Here is a 25,678-nt window from a genome sequence, read left to right as displayed (position 1 = left end):
GTAGGTAGGCAGATGGGTGTGTTTTGTGAAGGGGTTGGGTGTGTATGGGTGGATGGATGGGTTTGTGTGTGTTGTGGTAGAAGGCTGGGTGTGGGGGAGTGGGTAGATGGGTGTGTGTGTGTGGATGGGTGGATGTGTGTGTGTTGTAAGTGGATTGGGTGTGTGAATGTGTGTTATGTATGGGTAGATGTGTGGTTGGATGGGTGTGTGTTGTGGGTGGGGCTGTGTGTGGGGAGGTGAGTGTTGTGGGTGGGGCTGTGTGTGGGGAGGTGGGTGGATGGATGGGTGTGTGTTGTGGGGAGTTGAATGTGGAAGCGGTATATGGGTGTATGTGCTGGTGGGGAGTTAAGTGTGTGTGAGTGTTTTGGGTGGGTTAGTTTTGTGTGTGGTGTGTGTATGGGGGTAGATAGGTGGATGGATGGGTGTGTGTATTGTGGGGGGCTGTGTGTGTGGAGGGGACCGGGTGTATGGGTGTGTTGTTGTGGGGTATTGGGTGTGGGGGTTGGATGGGTGTGTGTACTGTGGGGATAGTTGAGTGTGTGTGTATTGTGGTAGGGTTAAATGTGTGTGGGTGTGTGGGTGGATGGGTGTGTGTGTTGTGGGTGGGTTGGTGTGTGTGTTGTGTGTATGGGGGTAGATGAGTGGGTGGATGGGTGTGTGTGTGTTGTCAGTGGGTTGGATGGGTGTTGCGGTAGATGGGTGTATGTGCTGTGGGGGTTATTGAGTGTGTATGTGTTGTGGTAGGGTTCGGTGGTTGGGTGTGTATGGGTAGGTGGGCAGATGGGTATGTGTTGTGGAGGGGTGAAGGGGTGTGTGTGTTGTGGGAGAGGGTTGGATTTAGGGGGGTGAGTAGGTGAATGGGTTGTGTGATGTGGGTCAGTTGTGTGTGTGTTATCTGTGTGTTGTGTGTGTTGGGATAGATGGGTGGGTGGATGGGTGTGTGTGTTGTGAAGAGGGTTGTATGTGTGGAGGTTAATGGGTGGATGGTTATGTGTATTGTTGGGCGGTTGACTATGAGGGGGTAGATGCATATGTGTGTTGTGGGGGGAGTTGAGTGTGAGTGTTGTGGTAGGATTGGGTGTGGGGAGGTAGTTAGGTGGATGGGTGTGTGTGTGTTGTAGGGGGTTGGGTATGTGTGGGGGTAGATGGGTATGTGTGCTGTGGGGGGAATTAAGCATGTGTGTGTTGTCGGAGGGTTGGGTGTGTGTAGGGCGTGGGTGGTACGATAATTGTGTCTATTGTGGGGGCTTCGGTGTGTGTGAGGAGTGTGTGTGTGTGTAGTGTGGGTGGTTTGGTGTGGAGGTTTGGTGTGTGTGTGGGTGTGGGTGTGTGGGAAGAAGAGTGTGTGTTGTATGGGGGTGTTGAGTGTGTGAGGGTGGATGTATCTGTTATGTGTGTTGTGGGAGGAGGTTGAGTGTGTGGGGGTGGGTAGGTGGATGGGTGTGTGTGTTGTGAGTGTGCTGTGTGTGTGTTTTGAGTGGGAGTGTGTTGTGTCGGGGTTTGGTTGCGTGTGGGTTAGTGGGAAGATATGTGTATATACTTCCAGGGGGGTTGGGTGTCTGTGGGTCAGTGGGTGGATGGGTGTGGGTGGGTGGAGGAGTATGTGTTGTAAGTGGGTTTGGTGTGTGGTTTGAGTGGGTGTGTGTCGGTAAATGGGTGGGTGGATGTGTGTGTCTGTTATGGGGGTATAGGTGTGGGGAGGTAGGTGGATGGATGGGTGTGTGTTGTGGGGAGTTGACTGTGGAAGGTGTAGATGGGTGTGTATGCTGGTGGGGAGTTAAGTGTGTGTGTTGTGGGAGGGTTGGGTATGTGCGGGGCTGGGTGGATGGGTGTGTGTATTGTGGGTGGGTTAGGTGTGTGTATTGTTTGTATGGGGGTAGATGTGTGGGTGGATGTGTCTGTGTTGTGGGGGTATTGTGTGTGGAGTGTAGATGGGTGTGTGTGTGTTGTGGGAGGGTTGGGTGTGGGTGGGTGGGTGGTTGGATGGATTTGTGTATTGTGGGTGGGTTGGGTGTGTGTGTGTGTTGTATGTATGGGGGTAGATGGGTGGTTGGATGGGTGTGTGTGTTGTGGGGGTGTTGGGTGTATGTGGGATAGATGTGTGTGTGTGCTGTGGGGGGAGTTGAGTGTGTCTTGTGGTAGGGCTGCGTGTATGTGGGTGAATGGGTGTGTTGTAGGGGGTTAGAGGTGTGTGTGAGGTGTGTGTGTGTGCGGGGGGAAGTTGGTGTGGGGGGCATAGGGTTATGTGTGTTGTGGGGGGGGTTGGGTGTTGAAGGTGGGTGTTTGTGTATTGTGGCAGGAATTTGGGTGTGTGTGGGTGGTGTGGGTGTGTATTGTGGGGGGTTGGGTTGTCTGGGTGGATGGATGTTTGTGTGTGTTGTGTGTGTGGTTTGGGTGTATGTGTGCAGGTGGATGCATGTTTGTGTGTGGTGTGTTGAAGGGGTTGGGTTTGTGCGGGTAGATGGGTGGATAAGTGTTGTGAGAGGTGGTTGGGTGTGTGTGGGTGAGTGGGTGGTTTGGTGTTTGTTGTGGGTGGGTTGGCTGTGTGTGTTTGTTGTGTGTATGGGGGTAGATGGGTGGGTGGATGCGTGTGTGTTGTGGTTGGGTTGGATGGGTGTTGTGGTAGATGGGTGTGTGTGCTGTGGGGGGAGTTGAGTGTGTATGTGTTTTGGTAGGTTTCAGTGTGTGGGAATGTGGGGGATGAATGTGTTGTGGTTGTGTTGTGTGTATGGGAGTAGATGGGTGGGTGGATAAGTGTGTGTGTTGTGGGGCGATTGGGTTTGCGTGGGTAGGTGGGCAGATGGGTTTGTGTGTTGTGGAGGGTTGGATAGGTGTGTGTGTGTTGTGGGAAATGGTTGGGTGTGGGGAGTGGATGGGTGTATGTGTTGTAGGTGGGTTGTGTGTATGTTATCTGTGTTGTGTGTGTTGGGGTAGATGGGTGGGTGGATAGGTGTGTGTTTTGTGGGGAGGGTTGGATGTGTTTAGATGTGTGGGTGGATGGGTGTGTATGTTGTGGGGGGTTGAGTACAGGGGGGTCAATGGGTGTCTGTGCCTTGGGAGGAGTTGAGTGTGTGTGTGTTGTGGTAGGGTTGGGTGTGGAGAGGTAGGTAGGTAGATGGGTGTGTGTACTGTAGTGGGTTGGGTGTATGAGGTAGATAGGTATATGTGCTGTGAGGGGAGTTAAGTATGTGTGTTGTATGAGGGTTGGGTGTGGGGGTGTGGGGGGGTCGATAAGTGTGTGTGTTGTGAGAAATTGTGTGTGTGTGAAGAGTGTGTGTGTGCGCATGCAGTGTGGGGGTTTGGTGTGGGGGTTTGGTGTGGGTGGGTGGGCAGATGGATGTGTCTTGTGGGGGGAGTTGTGTGTGTGTTGGTGACTGGATAGGTTTGTGTGTGTTGAGGGAGGAGGTAGGGTGTGTTGGGGTGGGTGGGTGGATGGGTGTATATGCTATCGGGGGGGTTGGTGTCTGTGGATTGGTGGGTGGATGGGTTGTGTAGGTGGGTGGGTAGATGAGTGTGTGTGTTGTAAGTGGGTTGGGTGTGTGTGTTGTTTGTGTGGGTAGATGGGTGGGTGGATGCGTGTGTCTGTTATGGGGCGATGGGTGTGGGGAGGTAGGTAGATGGATGGGTGTGTGTTGTGGGGAGTTAAGTGTGTTTGTTGTGGGAGGGTTGGATGTGTGTGTTGTGTGGGAGGAGGTTGTTTGGGTGGGGGTGGGTGGATAGGTGTGTATATTGCTGTGGGATTGGGTTTGTGTGGGTGTAGATGGGTGTGTGTGTTGTGGGTAGGTTGGGTTGTGGGGGCTGAGTTTGTGTGTCATGGGGATTTGAGTGTGGAAGGGGTAGATGGGTGTGTATGCTGGTGGGGAGTTAAGTGTGTTTGTTGTGGGAGGGTTGGATGTGTGTGTTGTGCGGGAGGAGGTTGTTTGGGTGGGGGGTGGATGGGTGTGTGTGTTGGGTTGGGTGTGTGGGGGTGGTTTGTTGCATGGGTGTGTGGAGGTAGGTGGGAGGATGGGTGTATGTGGGATGAGTGTGTGTTGTGTGTGTCAGTTGGGTGTGTGTGGGTGGGTGGATGGGTGTGTGTGTTGTGGGGAGGGTTGGATTGTGGAGATGTGTGGGTCGATGGGTATGTGTGCTGTGGGGGGAGCTGAGTTTGTGTGTTGTGGTAGGGTTGGATGTGGGGAGGTAGGTAGGTGGATGGGTGTGTGTGTTGGGGGGATTGGTTATGTGGGTGTGTGTTTTGGGTTGGGTGTGGGGGGGTGGATTGTTGCATGGGTGTGTGGAGGTAGGTGGGAGGATGGGTGTGTGTGGGTGGGTGGATGGGTGTGTATGGTGTGGGGAGGGTTGAGTACAGGGGGGTCGATGGGTATGTGTGCTGTGGGGGGAGCTGAGTGTGTGTGTTGTGGTAGGGCTGGATGTGGGGAGGTAGGTAGGTAGATGGGTGTGTGTATTGTAGGGGGTTGGGTGTGTGGGGCAGATGGGTATATGTGCTGTGAGGGGAGTTAAGTGTGTGTTGTCGGAGGGTTGGTTGTGTGTAGGGCATGAGTGGGTCGATAAGTGTGTGGTGTTGTGAGGGGTTGGGTGTGTGTGAAGAGTGTGTGTGTGCGTGCGCAGTGTGGGGGTTTGGTGTGGGGTTTTGGTGTGGGTGGGTGGGCATATGGATGTGTGTGTTGTGGGAGGAGGTAGGGTGTGTGGGTGGGTGGATGGGTGTGTGTGTTGTCAGTGTGCCGTGTGTGTAGTTTGAGTGTGTGTGTTTTGGGTGGGGTTGGGTTACGTGGGTAGGTGGGCAGATGTTCGTATGTCCTGTCGTGGGGGTGGTGTCTGTGGATTGGTAAGTGGATGGGTGTGTATGGGTGGGTGGGTAGATTAGTGTGTGTGTTGTAAGTGGGTTGGGTGTGTGTGTTGTGTATGTGGGTAGATAGGTGGGTAGATGCATGTGTCTGTTATGTGGGGATGGGTGTGGGGAGGTTGGTGGATGGATGGGTGTGTGTTGTGGGGAGTTGAGTATAGAAGTGATAGATGGGTGTGTATGCTGGTGGGGAGTTAAGTGTGTGTGTTGTGGGAGGGTTGGGTGTGTGGAGGGGTGGGTGGATGGGTGTGTGTGTTGTGGATGGGTTAGGAGTGTGTATTGTTTGTATGGGGGTAGATGGGTGGGTGGATGTGTGTGTGTTGTGAGGGTATTGTGTGTGGGGTGTAGATGGGTGTGTGTGCTGTGGGGGGAGCTGAGAGTGTGTGGGTGTGTTGTGGGAGCTTTGGGTGTGTGGAGTTGGGTGGATTGATGGATGTGTGTTGTAGGTGGGTTGGGTGTGTGTGTGTTGTATATATATAGAAGTAGATGCGTGGGTGGATATGTGTGTGTTGTGGGGGCGTTGGGTGTGGGGGGGGTAGATGGGTGTGTGCGCTGTGGGGGGAGTTGAATGTGTGTGTTGTGGTAGGTTTGGGTATGTGTGGGTGTGTGGGTGGATGTGTTTGTTTTGTTGTGTGTCTGTTCTACGTCTGTTGAGTGTATGTTGTGTATATGGGTATAGATGGGTGTGTGTGCACTGGGGGAATTGAGTATGTGTGTGTTTTGGGGGGTTGGGTGTGTGGGTGCGTGGTTGAATGGGGGTGTGTGTTGTGGTGGTGGGGGGTTGAGTGTGTGTGGGTGGGTGGGTGGATAGGTGTGTGTGTTGTGGGGTTTGGGTCTGTGTTCAGGGGTTTATGTGTAGTGTGTGGGGGTTGGTGTGTGGGAGTGGGTGAGCCGATGAGTGCGTGTATTGTGTGGGGGGGTTTGGTGTGTGTGGATGTGGATGGGTATTGTGTTGTGGGAGAGAGTTGGCTGTCGGGTGGTGGGTGCGTGCATGTGTGTGTGTGTTGTGGGTGTGTTGGGTTGTGTTTGGTGAGTGGGTTTGTGTTTTGTGTGGGTTGGGTGTGTGGGTGTGTCGATGGGTGTGTGTGTTGTATGTGGGAGTTGGGTGTGGGTGGATGGGTGTGTGTGTTTTGAAAAGGTTGTGTGTGTGTGTGGATGGGTGTGTGTGTTGTATGTGGGGGTTGGGTGTGGGTGGGTGAATGGGTGTGTGTGTGTTGTGGGAGGGTTTTGGCCCTGTGGCGGTGGGTGGGTAGTTTGATGGGTGTGTTTTTTGTGGGGGGTCGGGTTGTGGAGGTGGGTGGGTGGATGGGTGTGTGTCTATATTGTGGGGAGTTTTGTTTCGGGGGTAGATGGTTGTTCGTGCTGTGGGGGAGTTGAGTGTTTGTGTTGTGAGGAGTTGGGTGTGTATGGGGAGATGGGTGTGTGTGTTGTGTGGAAGGGTGTTGGGTGTGGGGGTGGGTAGGTGGTAGGTTTGTGTGTTCTGGTGGATTGGGTTTGTTTTTGAGGGGTGTGTGTGTAGTGTGGGGGTTGGTGTGGGGAGGGGCAGATGGGTGTGTTTGTTGTCAGAGGAGGTTGGGTGTCGAGGGGTGGGTGGGTGGATGGGTGGGTGTGTTTTGTGGGTGATTTGGTTTTGTGTGTGGTAAGTGGGTGTGTGTTGTGTGTGTAGGGGTTGTGTTGTGTGGGTGTGTGGATGGGTGTGTGTGGTGAGGGTGAGTTTGGTGTGTGTGTAGGTGGGTGGATGTGTGTGTAGTGTGGGAGAGGTTTGGGTGTGTTTTGTGGGGGTTTTGGGTGTAGGGGTTGTTGTGGGGGTTACATGTGGGGTAAGTGGGTGTGTGTTGTCTGTGTGTGGGTTGGGTGTGTGGATGGGTGTGTGTGTTGTAGGGGTGGGTTTGTTGTCAGTGTGGAGTGGGAGGGGTTTGGGTGTGTGTGGGTGGGTGGATAGTATGTGTGTTGTGGGGGGTTTGGGTTTTTGTGGGTGGGTTGATGGATGGCTGTGTGTGTTATGGGGGGGTAGATGGGTGTGTGTTGTGGGTTGGTTAGGTGTGAGGAGTATAGGTGGGTGTGTGTTGTGTGGGTGTGTGTCTGGGGGCGGTGGATGGGTGTGTGTTGGTTTGTGTGTTGTAGGGGGATTTGGGTGTGTGTGTAGGTGGGTGGATGGGTGTGTGTGTTATGTGGGGGTTAGGTGTGGGGGGTGGATGGGTTGTGTGTTGTGGGTAGGTTGGGTGGGGGATAAGTGGGTGTGTGTTGTGTGTTGTGTGTTGGGTGTGTGGGGGTGTGCTGGGTTTGGGTGTGTGGGTGTGGGTGAATAGTTGTGTGTGTTGTAGGAGGGTTGGGTGTGTGTGTAGGTGGGTGGATGGGTATGTGTGTTGTGTGGGAGGGGGTTGGTTGGGTGGGGGTGGGTGGATAGGTGTGTGTATTGTTGGGGGATTGGATGGGGGTAGGTTAGGGTGTGTGTGTTGTGGGTAGGTTGGGTGTGTGTGGGGTGAGTTTGTTTGTCGTGGGGGAAATGGGTGTTTATGGGTGTGTGGGTGGATGGGTGTGTGTGTTGGGGAATTTGGTTATGTGGGTATGTGTGTGTTGGGTTGGTTGTGTGGGGGTGGTTTGTTGCATGGGTGTGTGGAGGTGGGTGGGAGGATGGGTGTTTGTGGGATGAGTGTGTGTTGTGTGTGTGTGTGAGTTGTGTGTGTGTGGGTGGATGGATGGGTGTGTGTTGTGGGGAGGGTTGGATTGTGGAGATGTGTGGGTGGATGGGAGTGTATATTGTGGGGGGTTGAGTACGGGGGATCGATGGGTGTGTATGCTGTGGGGGGAGTTGAGTGTGTGTGTATTGTGGTAGGGTTGGGTGTGGGGAGGTAGCTGGGCGGATGTGTGTGTATATTGTAGGGGGTTGGGTGTGTGGGGTAGATGGGTATGTGTGCTGTGGGGGGAGTTAAGTGTGTGTGTATTGTCAGATGGTTGGTTGTGTGTGGGGCATGGGTGGGTCGATACGTGTGTGGTGTTTTGAGGGTTTGGGTGTGTGTGAAGAGTGTATGTGTGTGTGTGCAGTGTGGGGGTTTGGTGTGGGGGTTTGGTGTGGGTGGGTGAGCATATGGATGTGAGTGTGGGGGGGTTGGGTGTGTGTGGGTGGATCGATGGGTTTGTGTGTGTTGTGGGAGGAGGTTGGGTGTGTGGGGGTGGGTGGATGGGTGTGTGTGTTGTCAGTGTGCTGTGTGTGTGGTTTGAGTGGGTGTTTGTTGTGGGTGGGGTTGGATTGTGTGGGTTAGTGGTCAGATGTGTGTATGTGCTGTCAGGGGGGTGGTTGTCTGTGGATCGGTGGGTGGATGGTTGTGGGTGGGTGGATAGATGAGTGTGTGTGTTGTAAGTGGGTTGGGTGTGTGTATGTTGTTTGTGTGTGTAGATGGGTGGTTGGATTGGTTCGTCTGTTATGGAGGTATGGGTGTGGGGAGGTAGGTAGATGGATGGGTGTGTGTTGTGGGGAGTTGACTGTGAAAGGGGTAGATGGGTGTGTATGCTGGTGGGGAATTAAGTGTGTGTGTTGTGGGAGGGTTGGATGTGGGGGTTGATGTGTGTGTGTTGTGGGTGAGTTAGGTGTATGTATTGTGTGTATGGGGGTAGATGGGTGGGTGGATGCATGTGTGTGTTGTTGGGGTATTGTGTGGGGGTGTAGATGGGTGTGTGTGCTGTGGGGGTAGTTGAGAGTGTGTGTGTGTTGTGGTAGGATTGGATAAGTGTGGGTGGATGGGTGTGTGTTGTAGGCGTGTTACGTGTGTTGTGTGTTTGTTGTGTGTATGGGGGTAGATGGGTCTTGTGCTGTAGGGGGAGTTGAGTGTGTGTGTGTTTTGGTTGGGTTGGGTGTGTGCTGGTGGGTGGATGTGTGTTATTGTGGGGGGCTTCAGTGTGTGAGGGGTGTGTGTGTGCAGTGGGGAGGTTGGTGTGTATGTGTGTGTGGGCAGACTGGTGTGTGTGTTGTGGGTGGGTAGATATGTGTGTGTGTATTGTGGCAGGAGGTTGGGTCTGTGGGGGTGGGTGGGTGATGCGTGTATGTGTTGTGAGTGGTCTGGGTGTGTGTGGGGTGTGTGGGGGTGTGTTGTGTGTGGGGTTGGGTTGTGTGGGTGGGTGGATGGTTGTGTGTGTTGCATGTGTGCCTTAAGTATATGTGTGCAGGTGGATGGATGTGTGTGTGCGTGTTGTGTTGGGTTTGTGGGGGTTGCTGGGTGGATAAGTGTGTGTGTTTTGTGGGGGTGAGTATGTGTGGGTTAGTGGGTGATTGGGTGTATGTGTGTGTTGTAGGATGTGGTTGGGTGTGTGTGGGTGAGTGGGTGAATGGGTGTGTATGTTGTGAGTGGGTTGGGTGTCTTGTGTGTTGTGTATATGGCGGTAGATGAGTGGGTGGATCAGTGTGTGTGTTGTGGGGTGGCTGGGTGTGTGGAGGTGGGTGGGTGCATGGGTGTGTGTGTTGTGGATGGGTTGGGTGGGTGTTGAGGTAAATGGGTGTGTGTGCTGTGGGGGGAGTTGAGTGTACGTGTTGTGGTAGGGTTCGGTGTGTGTGTGGGGTGGATGTGTTTGTTGTGGGTGTGTTGTGTGTTGTGTGTATGGGGTAGATGGGTGGGTGGATGGGTGTGTCTGTTGTGGGGCGGTTGGGTTGTGTGGGTAGGTGGGAAGATGGGTGTGTGTGTTGTGGAGTTGTGGATGGGTTTGTGTGTTGTGGGAGAGGGCTGGGTGTGGGAGAGTGGATGGGTATTTGTGTAGTAGGTGGGTTGTGTGTATGTTATGTGTGTGTTGTGTATATTTGGGTAGATGGGTGGGTGGATGGTTGTGTGTGTTGTGGGGAGGATTGGATTGTGGAGGTGTGTGGGTGAATGAGTGTGTGTGTTGTGGGGGTTGGGTGAGGGGGTAGATGGGTGTGTGTGCTTTGGGGGAAGTTGAGTATGTATGTGTTGTGGTCAAGTTGGGTGTGTGTGGGTGTGTGAGTGAATGGGTGTGTGTGTTGTAGGGGGTTGGGTGTGTATGAGGGTAGATGGGTATGTGTGCTGTGGGGGGAGTTACATGTGTGTGTGTTGGATGGGAGGGTGTGTATGGGGCGTGGGTGGGTCGATAAGTGTGTTTTGTTGGGGGTTGGGTGTGTGTGAGGAGTGTGTGTGTGTGCAGTGGGGGGGTGGTCGGAGATTTGGTGTGGGTGGTTGGGTGGGCAGATGGATGTGTGTTGTGTGTGGGCGGTTGGGTGTGTATGGGTGGATGGATGGGTTTTTGTGTGTTGTGGTAGAAGATTGGGTGTGAGGTGGTTGGTGGGTGGATGGGTATGTGTGAGTGGATGAGTGGATGTGTGTGTTGTAAGTAGATTGGGTGTGTGAATGTGTGTTGTGTATGTACGGGTAGATGTGTGGTTGGATGGGTGTGTGTTGTGGGTGGGCTGGGTGTGTGGAGGTGGGTTCGTGGATGTTTGTGTTATGGGGGGTTGGTTGTGTGGGGGTAGGTGGGTGAGTGAATGGGTGTGAGTTGTGGGGAGTTGAGTGTGGAAGGGGTATATGGGTGTGTGTGCTTGTGGGGAGTTAAGTGTGGGTCTGTTTTGGGTTGGTTGGTTGTGTGTGTGTTGTGTGTATGGGGGTAGATAGATGGATGGGTGTGTGTGTTGTGGGGGGGCTGTTTGTGTGGAGGTGGGTGGGTGGATAGCTGTGTTGTTGTCGGGTGTTGGGTGTGGGGGGTAGATGGGTGTGTGTGCTGTGGGGAGAGTTAAGTGTGTGTGTTGTGGTAGGGTTGGATGTGTGTGGGTGAGTGGGTGGATGGGTGTGTGTGTTGTAGATGGGTTGGATGGGTGTTGCGGTAGATGGGTGTATGTGCTGTGGGGGGAGTTGAGTGTGTATGTGTTGTGGTAGGGTTCGGTGTGTGGGTGTGTAGGTTGATGTATGTGTTGTGGGTGTTGTGTATATGCGGGTAGATGGGTGGGTGGATGGGTGTGTCTGTTGTGGGGGGTTGGGTGTATGTGGGTAGGTGGGTAGATGGGTGTGTGTTGTGAGAGAGGGTTGGGTGTGGGGGGGTGAGTGGGTAGATGGGTGTGTGTGTTGTGGGTCAGTTGTGTGTGTGTTATCTGTGTTTTGTGTGTGTTGGGATAGATGGGTGGATGGATGGGTGTGTGTGTTGTGAGGAGGGTTGGATGTGTGGAGGTTTATGGGTGGATGGTTATATGTGTTGTGGGTTGGTTGACTATGGGGGGTAGATGCGTGTGTGTGCTGTGGGGGGAGTTGAGTGTGAGTGTTGTGGTAGGATTGGGTGTGGGGAGGTAGGTAGGTGGATGCGTGTGTGTTGTAGGGGGTTTGGTGTGTGTGGGGGTAGATGGGTATGTGTGCTGTGGGGGGAGTTAAGTATGTGTGTGTTGTGGGTGGGTTGCATGTGTGTGTTGTGTGTATAGGGGTAGATGGGTGGGTGGATGGGTTTGTGTGTTGTGGGGGATGAGTGTGTGGGTTGATGTGTTTGTGTATTGAGGGAGTGTTGGGTGTGAGGGGGTAGATGGGTGTGTCTGCTATGGAGGGAGTTGAGAGTGTGTGTTTGTTGTGGGAATGTTGGTTGTGGGCTCGTGGGTGGGTGGATGGGTGTGTGTGTTGTGGGTAGGTTGGGTGTATGTGTATGGGGGTAGATGCATGGGTGGATGGGTGTGTTTGTTGTGGGGGTGTTGGTTGTGTGTGCTGTGGGAGGAGTTGAGTGTGTGTTTGTGTTGTGGTAGGGTTGGGTGTGTGCGTGTATGTATGGGTGTGTTTGTGTTGTGTGTCGGTTGTGTGTGTATGTTGTGTGTATGGGGGTAGATGGGTGTCTGTGCAGTTGGGGGTGTTGAGTGTGTGTGTTTTGGTGGGGTTGGGTGTGTGGGTGGGTATATAGGTTTGTGTGTGTTGCATTGGAGGGGATTGGGTGTGTGGTGGTGGGTAGATGTGTATGTGTTTTGGAAGGTTGCGTGTGTGAGAGGGGTCTGTGTGTTTGCAGTGTGGGGGCTGGTGTGTGTGTCCAGGTGGATAGATGGGTGTGTGTGTTGTGTGTGTAGGTTGGGTGTGTGGGGTTGGGTAGATGGGTGTGTGTGTATTGTGGAAAGAGGTTGGGTCTGTGGGAGTGGGTGGTGGATGCGTGTGTGTGTTATGGGGGCTTGGTTTGTGTGGGTGGGTAGATGGCTGTGTGTGTCGCGTGTGTGTGGTATGTATGTGTGCGTGTGGATGGATGTGTGTATTGTGTTGAGGGGGTTGAGTTTGTGGGGGTGAGTGGGTGGATAAGTGTGTGTTTTGTGGGAAGTGGTTGGCTGTGTGGGGGTGGGTAGATGAGTGTGTGTTGTAGGGGGTTGGGTGGGTGTGAGGTGTGTATTGTGCAGTGGAGGGTTGGTGTGTGTGTGGAGGTGGGTAGATGGGTATGTGTGTATTGTGGGTGGAAGTTGGGTGTGTAGGGTGTGTGGAAGTTGGGTGTGTAGGGTGGGTGGGTGGATGCATGTTTGTTCTGAGTGGGCTGGGTGTTTGGGGGATGTGTGGGTATGTGTTGTGTGTGGGGGTTGGGTTTGGTGTGTGTGTGTATGGTTGTGTGTGTTGCGTGTGTGGGCTGGGTTATGTGTATGGGTGGATGGGTGTGTGTGTGTTTTGTTGAGGGGGTTGGGTTTGTGGGGGTCAGTTCATGGATAAGTGTGTGTTGGGGGGTATGTGTAGGTGAGTGTGTAGATGGGTGCATGTGTGTGTTGTGAGAGGTGGTTGGGTGTGTATGGGTGAGTGGATGGATGGGTATGTGTGTTGTGGGGTGGCTGGGTGGGTGTTGTGGTAGATGGGTGTGTGTGCTGTGGGGGGAGTTGAGTGTGTATGTGTTGTGGTAGGGTTCGGTGTGTGGGGGTGTGTGAGTGGATGTGGGTGTGTTGTGTGTGTTGTGTGTGTTCTGTGTATAGGGGTAGATGGGTGGATGGATGGTTGTGTGTGTTGTGGTGAGTTGGGTGTGTATGGGTAGGTGGGCAGATGAGTTTGTGTGTTGTAGGAGAGGGTTGGGTGTGGGGGGTGGATGGGTGTTTGTGTTGTAGGTGGTTTGTGTGGGTGTTATGTGTGTGTGTGTAGGGGTAGATGGGTGGGTGGATTGGTGTGTATGTTGTTGGGGGGTTGATTATGGGGGTAGATGGGTGTGTGTGCTGTGGGGGGAGCTGAGTGTGTGTGTGTATTGTGGTAGGGTTGGGTGTGGGGAGGTAGGTAGGTGGATGGGTGTGTATATTGTAGGGGGTTGTGTGTTTGCGGGGGTAGATGGGTATGTATGCTGTGGGGGGAGTTAAGTGTGTGTGTGTTGTAGGAGGGTTGGGTTGTGTGGGGCGTGGATGGGTCGATAAGTATGTGTGTTGTGCGGGTTTGGGTGTGTGAGGAGTGTGTGTGTGTGTGTGTGTAGTGTGGAGGTTTTGTGTGGGGGTTTGGTGTGGGTGGGTGGGCAGATGGGTGTGTGTTGTGTATGGGGGGTTGGGTTGTGTGGGTGGATGGATGGGTTTGTGTGTGTTGTGAGAGAAGATTGGGTGTGTGGGGGTGGGTGGGTGGATGGGTGTGGTGGGTGAGTGTGTGTGTGTTGTGTGCTTGGGTTTGGGTGTGTGTTGGTAGATGGGCAGATGTGTGTGTGTGCTGTGGGGGCGTTGGGTTTTGTGGGTGGGTGAGTGGATGGGTGTGTGTGGATAAGTGGATGTGTGTGTTGCAAGTAGATTGTGTGTGTCTTGTGTGTGTGGGTAGATATGTGGTTGGATGGGTGTGTGCTATGGGGGGCTGGGTGTGTGTAGGTGGGTTGGTGGATGTGTTTGTGTTGTGGGTGGGTGGATGGGTGTGTGTTGTGGGGGTTTGGGTGTGGGGAGGTAGGTGGATGGATGGGTGTGTGTTGTGGGAAGTTGAGTGTAGAAGGAATAGATGGGTGTGTATGCTGATGGGGAGTTAAGTGTGTTTGTGTGTTGTGGGTGGTTTGGTTGTTTGTGTGTTGTGTGTAAGGGTGTAGATGGGTGGGTGGATGTGTGTGTGTGTTGTGGGAGGGATGGGTGTGTGGAGGTGGGTGGGTGGATGGGTGTGTGTGTTGTCGGGGTGTTGGGTGTGGGCAGGTAGATGGGTGTGTGTGCTGTGGGGGGAGTTGAGTGTGTGTGTGTTGTGGTAGGGTTGTGTGTGTGTGTGGGTGTGTGGGTGAATGGGTGTTGTGTTGTAGGTGGGTTGTGTGTTGTGTGTTTCTTGTGTGTATAGGGGTAGATGGGTGTATGTGCTCTGGGGGGAGTTGAGTTTATGTTTTGATGGGGTTGGGTGTGTGGGTGTATGGATGTGTGTGTGTTGTGTTGGAAGGGGTTGGGTTTGTATGGATGGGTGGATGTGTGTGCCGTGGGGAAGTTGCTGTGGGGGGGGAGCAGATGGGTGTGTGTGTTGTGGGTGGGTGGGTGTGTGAGGGTGGGTAGATGGGTGTGTGTGTATTGCGGCAGGACTTTGTGTGTGTGGGGGTGCGTGGGTGGATGCGTGTATGTGTTGTGAGTGGGCTTGGTGTGTGTGGGGTGTGGGGTGTGTGCTGTGTGGGGGATTGGGTTGTGTGGGTGGGTGGTTGTGTGTGTTGTGTGTGTGGCTTGGGTGTATGTGTGCGGGTGGATGCATGTTTGTGTGTGGTGTGTTGAGGGGTTTGGGTTGTTGTGGCAGGTAGGTGGATATGTGTTGTAAGAGGTGGTTGGGTGTGTGGTGGTGAGTGGGTGGATGTGTGTATGTTGTGGGTTGGTTGGTTGTGTTGTGTTATGGGGGTAGATGGGTGGGTGAATGGGTGTGTGTGTTGTGGGGGGCTGGGTGTTTGGAGGTGGGTGTGTGCGTGGGTGTGTGCGTGGGTGTGTGCATGGGTATGTGTTGTGGGTGGGTTGGGTGGGTGTTGTGATAGATGGGTTTGTATGCTGTGGGGGGTGTTGAGTGTGTATGTGTTGTGATAGGGTTCAGTGTGTGTGTGTGTCGATGTGTGTTGTGGGTGTGTTGTGTGTGTTGTGTGTATGGGGATAGATGGGCTGGTTGATGGGTGTATGTGTTGTGGGGCGGTTGGGTGTGTGTGGGTATGAGGGCAGATGGGTATGTGTTGTGGAGGGTTGGATGGGTTTGTGTGTTGTGGGAGAGGGTTGGGTGTGGGGGGGTGGATGGGTGTGTGTGTTGTATGTGGGTTGTGTGTATGTTACGTGTGTGTTGTGTGTGTTGGGGTAGATGGGTGGGTGGATGGGTGTGTGTTTTGTGGGGAGGTTGAGTACGGGGGCTCAATGGGTGTGTGTGCTGGGGGAGGAGTTGAGTGTGTGTGTGTTGTGGTAGGGTTGGGTGTGGGGAGGTAGGTCGGTGGATGGGTATGTGTATTGTAGGGGGTTGGGTATGTGGGTTAGATGGGTATGTGTGCTGTGGGGGGAGTTAAGTGTGTGTGTGTTGTCTGAGGGTTGGTTGTGTGTGGGATGTGGATGGGTTGATCGGTGTGTGTGGTGGGGGGTGGGTGTGTGTGAAGAGTGTGTGTGTGCGCGTGCAGTGTGGGGGGTTTGGTGTGGGGGTTTGGTGTGGGTGCGTGAGCAGATGTATTGTGTCTTGTGGGGGGTGTTGGGTGTGGGGGTTGATGGATGGGTTTGTGTGTGTTATGGGAGGATGCTGGGTGTGTGGGGGTGGGTGGGTGGTTGGGTGTGTGTGTTGGGTGTGTATGTGTTGTTTGTGTGTGTAGATGGGTGGGTAGATGCATGTGCCTGTTATGTGGGGATGGGTGTGGGGAGGTAGGTGGATGGATGGGTGTGTGTTGTGGGGAGTTGACTGTGGAAGGGGTAGATGGGTGTGTATGCTGGTGGGGAGTTAAGTGTGTGTTGTGGTAGGGTTGGGTGTGTGGAGGGGTGGTGGATGGGTGTGAGTGTTGTGGGTGGGTTAGGTGTGTGTATTGTGTGTAAGGGGGAAGATGTGTGTGTGGATGTGTGTGTTGTGGGGCTATTGTGTGTGGGGTGTAGATGGGTGTGTGTGCTGTGGGGGGAGTTGAGTGTGTGTGTTGTGGGATGGTTGGGTGTGGGTGGATGGTCGGGTGGATGGGTGTGTGTTGTGGGTGGGTTGTGGGTGTCTGTGTGTTGTAGGTATGTGGGTAGATGGGTGGGTGGATGGTTGTGTATGTTGCTGGGGTGTTCGGTGTATGTGGCGTAGATGGGTGTGTGTGCTGCAGGGGGAGTTGAGTGTGTGTGTGGTGGTAGAGTTGGGTTGTGAGGGTGGTTAATGGGTGTGTTGTAGAGGGTTAGGGTGTGTGTGAGGTGTGTGTGTGTGCTGTGGGGAAGTTGGTATGTGTGTGGGGGGGCAGATGTGTGTGTGGGGGCAGATGTGTGTGTGTTGTGGGGGGTTGGATGTGTGAGGGTGGGTAGATGGGTGTGTGTGTATTGTGGCAGGAATTTGGGTGTGTGGAGGTGGGTGGGTGGATGCGTGTATGTGTTGTGAGTGGTCTGGCTGTGTGTGGGGTGTGTGGGTGTGTGTTGTGGTGGGGTTTGGGTTGTGTGGGTAGGTGGATGGTTTTGTGTGTTGTTTATGTGGTTTGGGTGTATGTGGGTGGGTGGATGCATGTTTGTGTGTGGTGTGTTGAGGGGTTTGGGTTTGTGGGGGTAGGTGTGTGGATAAGTGTGTGTTGTGAGAGGTGGTTGGGTTGTGGGCGTGAGTGGGTGTTTGGGTGTATGTTGTGGGTGAGTTGGGTGTGTGTGTTTGTTGTGTGTGGGGGGGGGGGTAGATGGGTCTGTGGATGGGTGTGTCTCTTGTCGGGGGCCGGGTGTGTGGAGGTGGGTGGGTACATGGGTGTGTGTGTTGTAGGTGGGTTGGGTGGGTGTTGTGGTAGATGTGTGTGTGTGTGCTGTGGGAGGATTTGAGTGTGTATGTGTTGCAGTAGGGTTCAGTATGTGTGGGTGTGTTAGTGGATGTGTGTGTTGTGGGTGTGTTGTGTGTATGGGGGTAGATGGGTGTGTGTGTTGTGGGGCGATTGGGTTTGCGTGGGTAGGTGGGTAGATGGGTGTGTGTGTTGTGGAGGGTTGGATAGGTGTGTGTGTTGTGGTAGGGTTGGGTGTGGGGGGTGGATGGGTGTGTGTACTGTAGCAGGTTCGGTTTGTGGGGTAGATGGGTATGTGTGCTGTGGGGGGAGTTAAGTGTGTGTGTGTTGTCGGAGGGTTGGTTGTGGGGGGGCATGGGGGGTCGATAAATGTGTGTGTTGTGGGGGGTTGGGTGTGTGTGAAGAGTGTGTGTGTGCGTGCGCAGTGTGGGGGTTTGGTATGGGTGGGCAGATGGATGTGTCTTGTGGGGGGGTAGGGTGTGTGTGGGTGAATGGATGGGTTTGTGTGTGTGGGAAGATGTTGGGTGTGTGTGGGTAGGTGGGCAGATGTGTGTATGTGCTGTCGGTGGGTTGTGTGTCTGTGGATCAGTGGGTGGATGGGTGTGTGTGGGGGGGTGGGTAGATGAGTGTGTTGTAAGTGGGTTGTGTGTGTGTGGGTAGATGGGTGGGTGGATGCATGTGTCTGTTATGTGGGGATGGGTGTGGGGAGGTTGGTGGATGGATGGGTGTGTGTTGTGGGGAGTTGAGTGTGGAAGGGGTAGATGGGTGTGTATGCTGGTGGGGAGTTAAGTGTGTTTGTTGTGCGAGGGTTGGGTGTGTATGGGGTCTTGGAGGATGGGTTGTGTGTTGTGGGTGTGTCTGTGTGTGCGATAAGTGGGTGTGTGTTGTGTGTTGGGGGTGTGTGGATGTGTTGGGGTTGGGTGTGTGTGTAGGTGGTTGGATGGGTATGTGTGTTGTGTGGGAGGGCGTTGGTTGGGTGGGGGTGGATGGATAGGTGTGTGTATTCCTGGGGGATTTGGTGTGGGGGAGTAGATGTGTGTGTGTTGTGCGTAGGTTGGGTGTGGGGGTGAATTTGTGTGTCGTTGGGGCTTGGGTGTTTGTGTGTGTGTTGGGGGTTGGTTATGTGGGTGTGTGTGTTGGGTTGGGTGTTTGGGGGTGGGTTGTTGCATGGGTGTGTGGAGGTGGGTGGGAGGATGGGTGTATGTGGGATGAGTGTGTGTTGTGTGTGTGTTTTGTGGGTGTGGGTGGGTGGATGGTTGTGTATGTTGTGGGGAAGGTTGGATGTGTGCAGATGTGTGGGTGGATGGGTATGTATGTTGTGGGGGCTTGAGTACAGGGTCGTTGATGGGTGTTGCTGGGGGAGGAGTTGAGTGTGTGTGTGTTGTGGGGGGTTGGGTGTGGGGAGGTAGGTAGATGGATGGGTGTGTATACTGTAGGGGGTTGGGTGTGTGGAGTAGATGGGTATGTGTGCTGTGGGGGGAGTTAAGTGTGTGTGTTGTCGGAGGGTTGGTTGTGTGTGGGGCTTGGGTGGGTCGTTAAGTGTGTGATGTTGTGGGGGGTTGGGTGTGTGTGAAGAGTGTATGTGTATGTGTATGTGTGCAGTGTGGGGTTGATTTAGGTGGTTGGTGTGGGTGGGTGGACAGATGGATGTGTCTGGTGGGGGGGTTGGGTGTGTGTGGGTGAATGGATGGGTTTGTCTGTGTTGTGGGAGGATGTAGGGTGTTGGGGGGTCGGTGGGTGGATGGGTGTATGTGCTGTCAGGGGGGTTGGGTGTCTGTGGATCGGTGGGTGGATGCATGTGGGTGGGTGAGTAGATGAGCACGTGTGTTGGAAGTGGGTTGTGTGTGTGTGTGTTGTTTGTATGGGTAGATTGGTGGGTAGATATATGTGTCTGTTATGGGGGTATAGGTGTGGGGAGGTAGGTGGATGGATGGGTGTGTGTTGTGGGGAGTTGACTGTGGAAGGGGTAGATGGGTGTGTATGCTGGTGGGGAGTTAAGTGTGTGTGTTGTGGGAGGGTTGGGTGTGGGGGTGGTGGTGGATGGGTGTGTGTGTTGTGGGTAGGTTAGATGTGTGTATTGTGTGGATGGGGGTAGATAGGTGGGTGGATGTGTGTGTTGTGGGGGTATTGTGTGTGGGGTGTAGATGGGTGTGTGTGCTGTGGGGGGAGTTGAGAGTGTGTGTGTGTTGTGGTAGGGTTGGGTGTGTGTGTGTGGGTTTGTGTGTGTGTTATGGGTAGGTTGGGTGTGTATTTGTATGTATGTGGCTGGATGGGTGGGTGGATTGGTGTGTGTTGTGGGGTGTTGAGTGTGGGGGGGGAGATGGGTGTGTGTGCTGTGGGGGGATTTGAGTGTGTGTGTATGTTGTGGTAGGGTTGGGTGTGTGTGGGTGGATGATTGTGTTTGTGTTCTGTGTCAGTTGTGTGTGTTGTGTGTATGTTTTGTATATGGGTGTAGGTGTGTGTGTGTTCTGGGGGGAGTTGAGTGTATGTGTGTGTTTTGGGGGGTTGGGTGTGTGTGTGGGTGGTTGGATGGGTGTGTGTGTTGTCTTGGTGGAGGTTGGCTGTGTGGGAGTGGGTGGGCGGATAGGTGTGTGTGTTGTGGGGTGTTGGGTCTGTGTATGAGGGTTTTGTGTGTAGTGTGTGGGTGTTGGTGTGTCGGTGTGGGTGAGCGGATGAGTGTGTGTGTTGTATGTGGGGGTTGGGTGTGTGTGGATGTGGATGGGTATTGTGTTGTAGGAGGGGCTTGTCTGTCAGGTGGTGGGTGCATGTGTGTGTGTGTTGTGGGTGTGTTGCATTATGTGTGGTGAGTGGGTGTGTGTTTTATGTAGGGGTTGGGTGTGTGGGTGTGTCGATGGGTGTGTGTGTTGTGTGGGAGGGTTGGGTGTGTGGGCATTGGTGCATGGGTGTGGTATGGGTAAGTTGTGTGTGCATGTGTGTTTTGAGAGTGTCGTGTGTGTGTAGGTGTGTGTTGTGTCTGGGTGTTGGGTGTGGGTGGGTGGATGTGTGTGTGTGTTGTGGGAGAGGACTGTGGGGGGGTGGTTTGATGGGTGTGTTTGTTGTGGGAAGGTCGGGTTGTGGAGGTGGGTGGATCTGTGTGTCTGTGTTGTGGGGAGGTTCGTTTGGGGGGGTAGATGGGTGTTCGTGCTGTCGGGGGAGTTGAGTGTGTTGTGAGGGGCTGGGTGTGTGTGTGTTGTGTGGGAGGGTGTTGGGCAGGTGTTGGGTGTGTGGGGGTGGGTAGTTGGTAGGTTTGTGTGTTGGGGGGTTGAGTGTGTTTGTGAGGGGTGTGTGTAGTGTGGGGGTTGGTGTGTGTGTGGGGGCAGATGGGTGTGTTTGTTGTCAGAGGAGGTTTGGTGTCGAGGGGTGGGTGGGTGGATGGGTATGTGTGTGTTGTGGGTGGGTTGGGTTTGTGTGGGGTAAGTGGGTGTGTGTTGCGTGTGTAGGGGTTGGGTTGTGTGGGTGTGTTGATGGGTGGGTGTGTGGTGGGGGTGAGTTTGGAGTGTGTGTAGGTGGGTGGACGTTTGTGTGTAGTGTGGCAGTGGGTTGTGTGTGTGTTGTGGGGGTTTTGGGTGTGGGGGGTGTTGGGGGGTTATGTGTGGGGTAAGTGGGTGTGTGTTCTCTGTGTGTGGGTTGGGTTTGGCTGGGTAGATAGGTTTGTGTTGTGGGGGTTTTGGGTGTGGCGGGGTGTTGGGGGTTGTGTGTGGGGAAAGTGTGTGTGTGTTGTCTGTGTGTGGGTTGGGTGTGGGGATGGGTGTGTGTGTTGTGGGGGTGGGTTTGGTTTCTGTGTAGTGTGGGAGGAGTTTGGGTGTGGGGGGTGGGTGGATAGTGTGTGTTATGGGGAGTTTGGTTTGTGCGGGTGGGTTGATGGATGGCTGTGTGTGTTATGTGGGGGGTTGGATGGGGAGTAGATGGGTGTGTGTGTTGTGGGTCGGTTGGGTGTGTGTGTGGGGTAAGTGGGTGTGTGTTGTGTGTGGGGGTTGAGTGGGGGGGGTGGATGGTGTGTGTGTTGGTATGTGATTGTAGGTGGTGTTGGGTGTATGTGTAGGTGGGTGGATGGGTGTGTGTGTTATGTGGGGAGTTGTGTGTGTGGGTGAATGGGTTGTGTGTTGTGGGTGTGGGGGGTAAGTGGGTGTGTGTTGTGTGTTGGCTGTGTGTGGGTGTGTTGGGGTTAGGTGTGTGTGTGTGTGGATGTGTGTGTGTGTTGTGTGGAGGGAGTTGGTTGGGTGGGGGTAGGTGTATAGGTGTATGTATTGTTGGGGGATTGGGTGTGGGGGGGTTGATGGGTGTGTGTGTGTTGTGGATAGATTGAGTGTGGTGGGGTGAGTGTGTGTGTAGTGAGGGGTTGGGTGTTTGTGGGTGGGTGGATGGGTGTGTGTGTGTGTTGGGGGGTTGGTTATGTGGGTTGTGTGTGTTGGGTTGGTTGTGTGGGGGTGGGTTGTTGCATGGGTGTGTGGAGGTGTGTGGGAGGATGGGTGTATGTGGGATGAGTGTGTGTTGTGGGAGGGGTGGCTGTGTGTGCGTGGGTGGATGGGTGTGTGTGTTTAGGAGGGGTTCAGTGTGGGTGGGTGTGTGGATGTGTGTGTTGTGGGGGATTAGGTGTGAGGGTGTGAGTGGGTGCACTGTTGTGTGTGTTGTGTGGGAGGGGTTTGGGTGTAGGTGGGTAGGTGGATGGGTGGGGGGTTGGGTGTGGGTGGATGTGTGTGTTGTGGGGGGTTGGGTGTGGGGGGGTGGATGTGTGTGTGTGTTTTGTGGGGGCTTGAATGTGTTTGTGTGTGTTGTATATGTGTGGGTTGGGTGTGAGGGGAGTGGGTGGATGTTGTCTGTGTGTTGTTGGGGGGTTGGGTGTGGGGAGGTGGATAAGTGTGTGTGTAGAATGGGAGGGGGTTGGGTGTGGGGGTGGGAGGAGGTTGGGTGTGTCGGTGTGTGTGGATGTGTGTGTGTGTGTTGTGGGGCATTGTGGGGGGGGTGAATGGGTGGGTGGGTGGATGTATGTGTGTGTTGTGTGGCGCAGGTTGGGTGTGGGGGGTGGATGTGTGCTATTGTGGCGGGGGTAGGGGTGGGGGGTGTATGTGTGTATTTTCCCAAGCTTTCCTCAAGGAGGCAGTATTTGAGAATACTTACCCCAGGTAATAAGGCAATCTATTTGTACGGAATGTTAAGATACAAGGCAGCTGTTTGTAGCTGCTACTTGCTTGAAATAATGCAGAAGAAAATGACCCTGTGACTGAATATCTGGTGTTGCCAGCTGCACCAGAGGGCAATTGCTGTTCTACTTGGAAGATATTGGAGAACTGAACTCCTTTATGATGTGAGCATTTACCTAGATCTTTTGCATCCTTGGGACCTCCAGGAGCCTTTAGTAGTTTATCTACAGGTTCTTCTTGATGGACAGTCAGGATTCCTGATCGGTTGTACAAATATGTAGGTTAACAAATGCTTGACTCTTTCCAGGGCAAAGGCAGCCCCCTGGGGTCTTTGTCTCCTATGAAAGCCGTTACAGGCCAGTGAGCCACCCAGGCAGTATATGTGAACTGTTACAATATAAAGGAGACTACCCTGAGCCCCCTTGCCTTGATCCTCCATATCTGGCAGCAGGCATTTTCCAGTCAAGTTGGTAGAATATGCTTTCAGAGAATGATTTTCACTGGGGATTGGAAAAGGGGTCCTGCCCCCCTCCCCCATCTGTCTTCCTGATGCCTTTGCGGACCACCCAGGTAATTAAGGGGCTAGGCCAATAGGTATTCAGCCTGGTTCCTCAAATTTCACTTAAGATGGGCACAGGTCAGATGATTTTTGCTCATCTCCCACTCAACAGCTTAATGCAAACCCTTCCAAAAGAGACAACGGCTAGTCTCAGGCGTATGATAATCAAGGGGTTTAGCTACCCACCCTCCCTTTCTTGAGATCTCCCCAAGGTGGGTATCTGCAGGAAGGGGAAATCTCCATCCCTGATTTTGAGTTGTTCAAGTCACTATCATTTCATTTTATTTATTGAAATAAACGGCCACCCCTTTGTCTTCTTTGAAACTTTCACTGCAGACTTTATCACTGCAGATATTTGGAAAGCTATTTCATGATGCCGGTTCTACCCCCAAACCCCTGCATTCTGCATTCTACAAGTGTGCAGTTCACAGCAGCAGGATTTCCAAGACATGTCCCTAGCCCTGCCAAGGGGCAAGGAGAGGCTGCCGTTGTTGGCATGTTGTGTTATTTGCTTGTGCTAAGGTGAAGCACGCGCATTATTGTGATTTTCACGGTTTTCCGTGGTGGGAACCAGAACAGAGAGAAAATCAGGTAGACGGGAGATAGACATTGAAAATCTTCCTCCCTCTTCTGACTTGGATTAGTGCCAGAGGACCCTTCATTCATCTCCCCGCCCCCGCCCCGCGCCCCTTAGTTAAGTGCGGTGTTTCATAAGGAATTGCTGTAGAGCATAGAGATGAAAGTTGCGGTTCACACACTCTGCTCACAAACCCCAACTCATGTTTTCACGTCTCTAAACAAGGACTGCAGTACTATTCCAACTGGTCCTGGCTCGGGAGACAGTGGCCCGCTTGTGACGCCTCGCGTCACTGTATCACTGTGTTTGCACCTACCTGCTGGGAAATCCTGCAGACAGAACGGTGGCTTCAACACACGCAGCCCCCCACCCCCCAGCGAACCTTGCCCTTCCCCTGCAGTGCGCGTGGGCGCCGCCCTTCCCCTTGCCTCTGCCTGGAGTACCAGTGCCCAGCAGTGGACAGAGGCACCAGGGACCTCCCTAGAGTGTCTTCAGCAGCATCTTAGTTGATATACCCCCTCTTCCTCAGTGGCAGGGAGGGGGGCTAGCGGGCAGAGGCTCTGCAGCTTGGGCCTCTGCGGCAGTGAGTGTGGCAGAGGTGTGTCCCATCACCCTCCCCCCCTCAGGCTCATCCACTTAAGTACCTTGAGCCAGCCCCAAATACTTCAGGTATCTTGCGTTCCCTGAGGGCACCTCTCACGGCTTTTTAAAGATATAGAAGCCCACTGCACTGTCACTTCCTCCCATGGGGAAAACTGCTTTGACTCCCACTTTGGCTTTCCCCTCTTTTCCTAACCCCAAGCAACCTACTCTTTTTTCCCACATGTTGCTTCCCGCCTCCCAACCACTTCCCGCTTCCTTGACACTTCTCGCTTCCCCAGGCTCTCCCATCTTTCTGGCCAGTGAGTGGAAGCCAAAAGGATCCAAGGGATGCCTGGAGTCCCGCAAACTCCATAGCCATCCGACCTCACCTTGCCACCCCCTCCCCCAAGGGGTCTTTTTCTTACCTTTACTTTGGACCAAGTTACTGGCGTTCTGGGCGATGGCAATGGAGATGGAGATGACTTTTGACCACTCTCTCCAGGGTCTATCTGACATTGCAACAGTTGGAGTGCTAAACTCATCCTTGGACTCTCTGAAGTTGGCTCAGGGCGCGACTTTGGGGCCCTCTTCCTGGCAGGTTTTGGGGCTGACTCTAGGACCAGCCCTATGTCAAGATCTGTGGTAGGCTCTCTAGTCGTTTTGGGGGCCAACGCTGATGTTGGACCCAGGTCAGGTTCTGGGACCGGCTCTGAGGCCGGCTCTGGGGCAAATTCTGGGGCCGGCTCCTGGGCCGGCTCTGGGACAAGTTCTGGGTCCGGCTTTGATTCCGGCTCTGAGTCTGGTCCTGGGTCCGGCTTTGGGGCCGGCTCTGGGGTTGACTTTGCATCTGTTTCTGTGTCTGGTTCTGGAGTCGGCTCTGGACAGGGTCCCAGAGCAGGTTCTGGTTCTGGTTCTGGTGGAGGAGCCGGCGGCGGAGGAGCCGGTGGTGGAGGAGCCGGCGGCGGAGGAGCCGGTGGTGGAGGAGCCGGCGGCGGAGGAGCCGGCGGCGGAGCGGGAGGCGGCGGTGGCGGCTCTGGGGACTCGGCCGGCTCCTCTCCATCCTGAGCTTGGGCAGTGCCCTGGGCCGCTGAATCTACCCCGTCCATTGTAGCACACCGTCTGGGGTCCAGGCAGCCAGCGACCCTAAGATTGGAAGGCTGAAGAGCCCTCGGGCGGTCCGCCCACTCTTATCTGACATCCCTTTGCGGGGTGCCAAACTTTGCACCCGCTTCGCTCCATGGCTAGCGCAGCTCTGATCTAACCCAGGGGCGCGCAGCGTCTCCCGGAGCTGGAACACGCCCCTTGGTGAGCGCACACCTCTTCGTAAGCAGCCACGGGTTTGATGGGCGGGAAAGAGTAAGGCTTGAGAATGCGACTGGGCAGAGCGCTTGATGACCTCTAAGCGACGTGCGCGGGAAGGGAGGGGGCAAAAAAAGAGGAGGGGGAGTGGAGTGCCTGGTGGGGAGGATTTGGAGCCCGGCCGGGGTTAACTCTTTAGTGACATGACTGAGAGAGAGACAGACAGACAGACAGACAGACAGACAGACAGAGAGAGACAGAGAGACAGAGAGACAGAGACAGACACAGAGAGACACAGAGAGGGAGAGAGACAGATAGAGAAGTTGAGGGTCTTTGCAATTCTTCTACGCTCTACGGAGCCGCTGCTGGTCTTAACAGCTTCCATAAGGTAGTTGCCCTCTCACTTCAGCAGCAGGTGGATCTAGCCTGGGACCAACCTCTTGCCCTCCCTATCTACTTCTCCCAATCTCCAAGTCAGGATGGATAAATAATCCCTTTTATTTAATTTAACCCAGGAAAAGAAATTAAGATGCAAAGATTGGAAAAAGAGGAGACGGGGGTGCGGGGGTTGAGGTCGGGGAGACCCTCCTCCAAGTGTCTCCGGAGTCTTGGGTTTATTTTAGTTTATTTTGTCTAAATCAGAATAGTTGAGGAGGTTGCTGTTCCGTACCGGGTTTGCGGCTCGTTGGGAAAGCAGCGTTATGAGGGAGAACTGGAGCCCTGGCTTTCTGCAGCCTGCAGATGCAGCCCAGCGTGCCAGACATCAAGGCGAGAGAGTGCCCTGGCAGTGGTTGGTGGCTAGGCTGCGAGCTCAGCGGCAGAGGTTATGCTGCTCTCCGCAGCTATCTGGCATCTGTCTGGCTAGGCTTCGCTATAGG

At 54.1% G+C, this 25,678-nt stretch overlaps 1 protein-coding gene across 1 annotated transcript in view; it reads right to left on the bottom strand.

The window, feature by feature from the left end:
* Dgkk (diacylglycerol kinase kappa) overlaps positions 1-24,755 on the bottom strand; it is a 157,450-nt gene extending 132,695 nt beyond the window's left edge. Inside the window, exon 1 of the mRNA XM_075958021.1 lies at positions 23,927-24,755. Within this exon, the coding sequence (XP_075814136.1) occupies positions 23,927-24,607 (681 nt within the window). The 5' untranslated portion in view covers positions 24,608-24,755. The remainder of the gene's footprint in view (positions 1-23,926) is intronic.
* Positions 24,756-25,678: the final 923 nt, after the last annotated feature.

Source organism: Microtus pennsylvanicus, chromosome X (genome assembly GCF_037038515.1).
Source record: "Microtus pennsylvanicus isolate mMicPen1 chromosome X, mMicPen1.hap1, whole genome shotgun sequence".
In the NCBI taxonomy this organism is placed as follows: domain Eukaryota; kingdom Metazoa; phylum Chordata; class Mammalia; order Rodentia; family Cricetidae; genus Microtus; species Microtus pennsylvanicus.
This window is presented reverse-complemented; position numbering and strand designations above follow the sequence as displayed.